The 8765-nt window shown below is 42.7% G+C and overlaps 1 protein-coding gene across 2 annotated transcripts in view; it reads right to left on the minus strand.

The window, feature by feature from the left end:
- Nucleotides 1-8765, minus strand: part of LONRF1 (LON peptidase N-terminal domain and ring finger 1) — a 36636-nt gene that overhangs the window by 2310 nt on the left and 25561 nt on the right. The window contains exons 8-11 of one of the 2 annotated variants that reach the window (XM_015565184.1): nucleotides 7420-7541; nucleotides 4510-4668; nucleotides 4229-4391; nucleotides 2797-2949 (exon numbers count right to left, since the gene is read on the minus strand). In XM_015565184.1, the coding sequence (XP_015420670.1) occupies nucleotides 2797-2949; nucleotides 4229-4391; nucleotides 4510-4668; nucleotides 7420-7541 (597 nt within the window). The remainder of the gene's footprint in view (nucleotides 1-2796; nucleotides 2950-4228; nucleotides 4392-4509; nucleotides 4669-7419; nucleotides 7542-8765) is intronic. The other variant, XM_015565190.1, reaches the window with a different exon arrangement.

Genomic DNA, 8765 nt, shown 5'->3' on the forward strand with positions numbered 1-8765 from the left:
CCCCCACTGGGGTGCCTGGCCAGTCTGGGTGAGGGGCTGAGGGCTGTTTTCAGGCTGGGGGTGACTGAAGCTCCCAACCGCTCCTTTTTTCCTTTTTTTTTTTTTTATTCTGGGCCAGCTTTAGCTTGAGGCTTGGCTCCAGCTCTTAGGCCTCCGCTGCTGAAAGTAAGTTTCTGGCCTTTGCTTACAATGTTGCTATCCTGCTGGCTGAAGCCCGGGACTAAAGCAGGTTTCTGGGGTTTTGTTTAGCTTCTATATGTGTTACATAGTTGCTTAGAGTTGCAGCTCAGAGGCCTGCAGCGGCAGGCGGGAACGTTTGTTTCCTCCATCACTGAAGCAAGCAAGCCTCATGTTAGTTTCAAGCTGCCTGGCTGTCAGCCGCCATCTTGGCTGGCAGTTAATTTGCATATCTCCCTGATTAGCCAATGGGAAGGGTAGTGGTCGTACGCCAATTACCATGTTTCTCTTTTATTAGATAGGATGTCCCACGGGGGCAAAACTGTCCCTACTTGAGAAATGCTTTCTTAACATGCATATTTAAAACTTTTTTAAAAAGTATGTTTTTATTGATTTCAGAGAGGAAGGAAGAGAGAGAGATTGAAACATCAATGATGGGAGAGAATCATTGATCGGCCGGCTCTTGCACGCCCCCTACTGGGGATGGAGCCCGCAACTCAGGCCTGTGCCCTTGACTAGAATTGAACCCGGGACCCTTCAGCCCACAGGCCAACACTCTATCCACTGAGCCAAACCGCTAGGGCTAAAACACTTTTTTAAAAGTTACTTAGTATTCTGAAATATCTTCAAAGAATTATGGACTCCTGGGAAAGCTAGAAGTCCCCCTGATGTTATAAGGGCTGACTACTGGCCATTGAAAAAACAGGAACTTATGCAAAAGAATTGTTAAGCCACCTTTACTACAACTGAACTGCTTCTTATTGGACCTGAAAGTTCAGAATGATAAAAGGAGCTATATCAGTGTTGGTTTTAATGCACTCTTAGACTCAAACTAGATTTCTATATTTATGTATTGTCTGTGCTCTACTCAGCACCACGACCACCTCCTTCTGCATATCAGAGACATCAGAAAACTACATTCCCCAGAACCCCCTTCCCCATATGGTTCCAGGTTAGACTGGCCAATGAGAGGCACTCCTGTGTGAGATGTGTAAGTTGGAAAAGAGGAAGCTACTACCCTCTGGAGATTGTTGCCAAGTGTGGGTAGATGTGAGATTTACAGAAGCTTCCAGAGAACTCCTGAAAACCACCTGCTCCGCGGCTACAGCTGACACTGAGCAACACCGGGGCAGGCCCAGGGCTGGGGTGGCAGATTCTCTGAGCACTGACGATGTCCCCGAACTTCTCCAAGCTGGGGCGTTAGATCTACATCCTAAAGAAACCCTTCATTCCAGGAGCAGGCTGACGGGCTCTTCTTTTCCTCACTGAATCCTGCCTCATACAGACTAACAGACGGCAAAGGCGGAGGATAGGGTAATAATGGGGGAGGGTGGTAAAGGCCACGGGAAAGCAATGCTGAATTTTTCTACAAGTTGGGTCTGTTAACACTTAAAATTTATTAATTTTGTGCTTATCAAAAGCTTTTCTATGAAATTTAATCAGATTTAGGTAGACAGGATAAAACAAACATGCTAGACACAGAGTAAGTGCTCAATTACAAGATGGTCTAATGCTGAAATTTCGAGTTCAGGTGAAGGACTCAGCTGGGATTCAGACAGACTTGCACTGACCTCTGAGCACTGACCTGAGAGGCAGTCTGCGTCACAGCGGGATCTGTTCTCTCTCCATCTTCGTATTTATTTATAGTCATTTCTTTACGAAATCTATCACCTTCTGACCACAAACATTTTCTTCTATGCAATTCAAAACGCTTGTGCCTAAAAGTCAGTGCTTTGATGCATCTAAGCTCAGACTTCCCAGGCTGGGGACCCTCCTTTCTTGCCTCTCACAGTACCTGCTGCACAGATCGCTTGCCCAGAGTGCCTGCTACACATTAATTAGATTAAGCTTAAAAGCAAACCCTAAGTACCTGAGCTAGACCATAAGGACAGCAGTTTCCAAGGAGAGCAGCATTAAACATGAAGAGACAGAAATGAATTTAATTGCCAGGCTGAAAGTTGGGAATAAAAGGTGGTGAGAAAAAAAAATTTCAAAGTACAGAAAATGATACACTACATCTCTCAACTGTCCCAGAACGACGGCTGACTGGCTTGAGGTACAGTTGTCACACCTTACCCGATGGTACCACGTCCCATTTTGGATGTCTTATTTCTCCTTCTGAAAAGGGCCCCTCAGTTAAGGTTCGACCTTTCCTGGCCCTCACTCCTACGGGCATTGCAGCCACACCTACACACCCCTCCCACATCAAATGCAGCAGGTACCACTGTGCTAGGGAATACAGGCACGATTCCAAAGATGGGGACAAAGGAGATGCGACGTAAAAAGGACAACAACAGCAAAACCTTAAAAATCTACTCGCTTGCCGAAACCGGTTTGGCTCAGTGGATAGAACATCGGCCTGCGGACTGGGAGGTCCCAGGTTCAATTCCGGTCAGGGGCATGTACCTTGGTTGCGGGCACGTCCCCGGTGGGGAGTGTGCGGGAGGCGGCTGGTCGATGTTTCTCTCTCTTCGATGTTTCTAACTCTCTATCTCTCTCCCTTCCTCTCTGTAAAAAAATCAATAAAATATATTAAAAAACAAAACAAAAAAAACCTCTACTCGCTTGGGTTAATTTTAAAAAGTGAGACTTTTGGACACAACATCAAAGCCATCTTACCTGAAGGTTTTCCTCCCTCCTGGGCATTGAGCCAAAGTGCTGAAGAATTTGACTTCGAAATCTGTCTCTTAAATTCTGAAACCAGCTGCAGGCTTGAGAGTAGACCAAATTATGAAGCTGCCTGAGGCTCTCTAACTCATCTTCATTCTCCACCTAGAAATACAACAGTTAGTAAGACCTCTGTGTCTAACATCACCAACCCCACAGACGTGCGAAAAAATCGAAAAATAGGGACTACCTATTTCAGTGCTGGATCATGAGTATTATTCTTATACAACACATACCAAATATTTCTGCCTCACATAATACAGTACTATGGGACCCTCCTAAAGCCCCAATCAGGAGGAGGGGTAAGATTGTGAGGGAGTTCTTTGTCTTTATGGATCAGTGGTTTTTGAAAACAGCGAATGAAAAGAGCAGGAGTTCAGCTACTACAATAAAAGGAAAGACAGGGAAGGGAACTAAGGTGCAGATGACAGGGATAGAAAGCGGAACAGGATTTTCCACCAGAGAACGGGGTCAAAAAACAAACAAAAAATTTTAGAAAATCACTTAGCATATAAAAAGGTAGAGAATAATTTATGCAGTGGTGAACGTCTCCTGCGTAAAGGCCCAAGGCTGTGGTCACCTCCATCATCCCTCCGGACACCCTGCAGACTGCTGGATCATGGCAGCACCAACTGAATGCTCAGTCTTGCAGCCTGCGACCGAGTGGTCTCACGAATGCAGGTGGAAGATGGAGCATTAACTCACCCACCTCACACTGCCTGCCTTAATGCACACTTCTCTCCCACTCACTGCCTGTCAGGGAGCGCTCTAGACCATACACATGAACACATCTCAGCAAATACCAGGCTTGACTCAGCCTTTCACACTCAAGGATGACTCAAGAGAAAAACAACAAAAGAACTCTAAAAACATTCTGAGCTATAAAAGGTGAGTCTACAGCACAAAAGAGACAAAAAACAAACAAACACGCTTTTTAATTTTTAGAGATGTGAAATGAAACACAAAACAAGTTTAAAAGGCATCTACTTTTGCACAACAACGAGAATACATTTAATGCCACTAAACTGTACACTTAAAAAAGGTCAACATTCAACCCTGTTAAGTGCCTGCCTTGCCAATTCACACACACACACACACACACACACACACACACACACACACACACACACACACACACATTCTGGGTGCTGTGCTGGCTGCTGAGCCTGGAGAAACAAAGTGTGTCTAGGTCTGGTCTCCCAGGTTCTCTTCTGGCAACTCACAATGATTAAGAACAAGGTAAGAAAAAGGTAAGTCAAAACTAATTTAAATAAGTATTGGTGAGGGTCTCTGAGAGGTAGAACTGTTTTATCTGCCCGGATGCCTGTACCATGCCCAGGACAGAGTACAGCAAGGTGTGCTGGAAAACAACTCTGTGTAATACCTTAACATCTTCCAAATATTCAATGTCTGCAGTGCAATATCCATCTTTCATTCCTCTTTTTAAAACCTTAAACCGCTTTCCTCCAACAGTATCCACCACAGACCTTCCATCGGGTAAGAAATGTACATTCCTAATTTGTAACATACAACCATAATCTGCAAAACTAAAAGAAAAATTCTAATTAACATCAAAGTTCAAGCGACAAGCACGCACGTTCTCAACAATATTCAAGGAAAGTTCCAAGGTAAATACAAATATTTAAAAGAACACAAAAAGCATACCCATTCTGCTTGTCACTGACACACATCCCAAACTGTTTCGTTCCAGTCTGTATGCTTCTTCGAATCATCAATCTATATCTTGGCTCAAATACATGAAGAGGGCAAGGCACAGTGGGGTAGGCTATAGTGCAAACAAATATGGGGACATTCTTGGTCAAGCTGAAGAAGAGAAGAGAGTCATTACTACATGTCAGAATTTATAACCAACATGAGTAAAGCTTGCAACAGTAATAAATTCATATCAAAAAAAAAGAAAGCAGACCCAAAAAATGTAACTTTCATTCTTGGCAAGAACAAGAATCAGTACACTCACGTGGATACGTTAGCACTAAAACAATATTTGTGATCCTCTTATGCACACAAGTCAAGCAAGTCAACCTGCATTCGAGCTGCCAGGTTATCACATAGAGCTAAGTTTCTTTATGAATCAAAAAGTAATGGACGAGAATTCTATGCTCTATTTAAAATCTGTCTAAAATATCTGTAACATGACAGAGTTAATATCTTTTCTCCGTAAAACACTCTTAGTCACTCTTAGATAACAGTAAGAAAAAAAGAATTCCCAGAAAAGACAAAATGCAAATCATTAAAAATTCTTAGGCATTAAAAATATTTTCAAACTATCAAAATAGGTAATTCAAAAACATTTTTCCAGGTAATTAAAAAGATACATTTTCCATTGCCAGATTTGCAGAAAATGAGAGGATGCAGGCAGCACCCAGCTTTGACAGGACTGGGGAAGCTGGCAGTGCAGGGGGCAGACTGGAACAGGCCAGCCACGCTGAAAGAGCATGTGGCAATCAATACACATCAAAAGCTTTTTAAAATGTCCACATCCTTTGAACCAACAGGCTCACTTTTCCCCACAAGTACTGAGCATGTTCAGTGTAGCACTCTGTACAGCAGCCACAACTTAGGAGCAAAAAGATAATAAAATAAATCATGACACAGCCATCACATGGTATACATTTAAATGAGAAAAGAGGTTATGGAATTATATGAATAAAATGACCCCGTCTATGTTTAAAATGTATCTATGTATATTAAAACATAAAAGGATATATGCCAAAATGCCAAAGGAAGCTCCCTTTGGGTTGCCCACTATGGCTTTTTTCCCCTTGCTCACTTATATTTTCTAATTTTTCTTCAAAAAGATCATGTTACAAAAATTAATATTTAATAAGAACATGTTTAACCCCTTCCCCAACAATTTTTTTGTTAAAAACGTTTCTTTTTCAGACTAATTTTTTTATTTTGGTTCTATATAGTATTTTTGATGCTGGTTATGAAAACAGTTTGTAACTCGTCTTCCTATAAACCATATTTTTTTACCATATTTTCTTAGTATACTCGTCGACGACTGAAAAAGAACATTTTGTGAAAACGAGTATACACGTTTCTGCCGGGGAAGGGGTTAATGTACAAGTGCTAGTTACTCTACTTTTAAAACTGTGTTTTACCATCATTGTACACTCTCCTTATGAACCTCCTAACTTGGAAAAAACCCAATAGACCTATTAATCACAAAACTTGTAAGTCCAGAGGAGGACCCGTTCCTCAAGGACAACAGCCTCATCAGTGAGCAGCAGGTGCCCTCAACTTCCCTCCCTCACCTCAGCTCCCCTCCTGTTACTACTGCTGGTCATTCGCCAATGGCACTGCTCTGCGGGGGGTCGGGTGTGGCACCGTTTTAAGATTTTAAAGTATATCTGCAGCTTTCCTATAGGCAGCTTCTTGCAGTGTTGATCAAAAAGCTTCATAATCTGCACTTCAGAATATTTTCTACCATAGAACCACACAATAAAATATCAGTTCCACGAGAAGACAAATCATACCAATTTCCATAAAGATAGGAAGTCTCTTATTGACGGCCATGGGCCCAGTGAAGACATGTGGAGGGCACATACTAAAAAAAGAGGAGTCCATGCCCTGGCTGGTTTAGCTCAGTGAATAGAACGTCAGCCTGTGGACTGAAGGGTCCCAGGTTTGATTCCAGTCAAGGACACAAGCCTGGGTTGCAGGCTTGATCCCCATTAGGGCATGTGTAGGAGGCAGCAGATCAATGACTCTCTCATCATTGATGTTTCTATCTTTCTCTTCCGCTCCCTTCCTCTCTGAAATCAATAAATATATATTTTTTTCTTTAAAAGACAGAATTTTAAAAGAAGAAAATGAAAGGAAAAGAGTTAAGAAATTAAAAACCTATGAAAGAAATGTAGAGACTCCAATGACTGGTCAAAGAGGGAAAGACGTAGGTGAAGAAAAGTACAAGAAATAAAGGTTAAGAGCAACAAGACTAGGACCAGCCTCCCAGACCCAGTCGGCCATGAAGTCCTCAATAATGGTCTCTCCCACCAGATCCCAAAGCTACCCCATGGCTTTCGCTTTCCTGTTACTGACTCAATTCTGCCTCAAGTCAATATTTTCATTAATTGAGAATCTGGCCCTTAAGTCACCTCCCTATCCTTTTCCAATTTCAAGACTCAACGCCCCACCTGCCAAACCTCTAATTGGCTAAAACCCCTGCCAATCCTGGCCACTTGTCTCCTGCCTTCCTCCTACATTGCCTTGATACCTGAGGGTTGTTGTTCCCAGCAACCACTGTTACTAGCTCCACCTCTCCATTCCAGATTCCACTGCCTGATGTCACTGTAAGAAACCCCCCACCACCACCACCTAAAATGCTGCTTAAATGAGTCAGTAATTCCCAGTAGAACATCTGGAAGTTACCAAATGAACTTTTAAAAAATCCTGTTTAAGACAGGGGAAGCTGACCAGTATTGTGTGAAATATGCCTTTGACTATATGGGTTGAACTAGAGGCGGGATCCAGCTTGCCACGAGAAGGCTTCTCCTATTTCCAAGGCTAGTAGTTTGTAATTTGATTGTGTTTTTATGAGAAGAAACTTACTGTGAGAGTTCAGCAGTTTCTTCATCATATATTTTTTTTCTCTCAGACAGCTCATCAGGCAGATACTTCACTATCAATTCTTCCAACAGCTGTGTGACACAGTACCTCCTATCTGCTAGATACTAAAAGACAATATTATTTTACATTCCAATTCTTTTTTCCTACAGTATAAAACAGGCAAAACAATTTAGCTGATACAGTCAAGCCCTTATTACATATTTATACAGTCTATCTGAATTAACCGAATTAGTGAGGGGAACCTTACAATGGATGATGCTAAACAGGCCACCTGTCTGAGGCTTCGCTCAAGAGCATAAAGCTGTATGGTGGCAGCTTGAGCCACACCCTATGTAAGGACCGTGTCTTGCTCTGATCACAGATCCTTTAGCAGCTGTCAGCCCTGCCCCTGCATCTCCCACACAGAGGGCCAATCTCCCTCTGGCAGCTCATGGGTACCTGAAACTAGCATTTTGACTGAAAAACAAAAATAAGGTAAGGAATAAAGAAAATGGTGCATTTGCCTTATTTTTAAAAAGCAAAAACTACACATACACCCTTTTTTGTTCCCTATTTCAGTAGCAGAGTTTACAGCAAATTTTTTCTTTCAGATTCTCCTTTCCCCGTCACCTTACTATATTCAGACCCTCGTCAAGAGGTTGCTTTTCCCAGATGACCCCCTGTATGTATAAAGGGGACATTTTACCACTCCCTTCAGACTCTGAGAAACCGCCCCTCATGCATTTGGTGTCATTGTTCCAACTGCTAGAAGCTATCTCTTATACTCTTGCCTGTGAAAAGCCCATCTATCCTTTATGGTCTGGCTCCAATTTTGCCTTTTTTATGAAGTCTTTCTAATTATTTTTCTGTCTCCCAAGAACCATATAAAAGACAGTTACCACACCCTACACTATATAACATGGACAGGAATACATCACTTCTCTGTAACTGAACTAAACACTGCACAGGAGAAGGGACCAGGTCAGAGTGTACGCACAGAACTTTGCGCAAAGCAAATGCCCAGTACAAATCTAATCTAATAAAAGACAAACATGCAAATTGCCCATACCTTTGCTACACCTTAAGCCACGCCCCCAGCCAATCAGAGCTACTGTATGCAAATTAACCCAACCAAGATGGCAGCCGGCAGCCACAGAGCTGGAGCGAGCAGGAGGCTTGGTTGCTCCAGTGATGGAGGGAGCCAGCTTCCCGCCTGCCGTGGCCGGCTCTGAGCTCCACTGGAGGCAACAAAGTTTCAATTATAGAAGGTAAATAAATCTCAGAATAAAAAAAAGAAAAGAAAAGGAGAGGCTGGTAGCTTCCATTGCCCGGGGGCTTGGCCAGCCTGA

This window comes from Myotis davidii, unplaced genomic scaffold, assembly GCF_000327345.1.
Source record: "Myotis davidii unplaced genomic scaffold, ASM32734v1 scaffold71, whole genome shotgun sequence".
NCBI lineage: Eukaryota > Metazoa > Chordata > Mammalia > Chiroptera > Vespertilionidae > Myotis > Myotis davidii.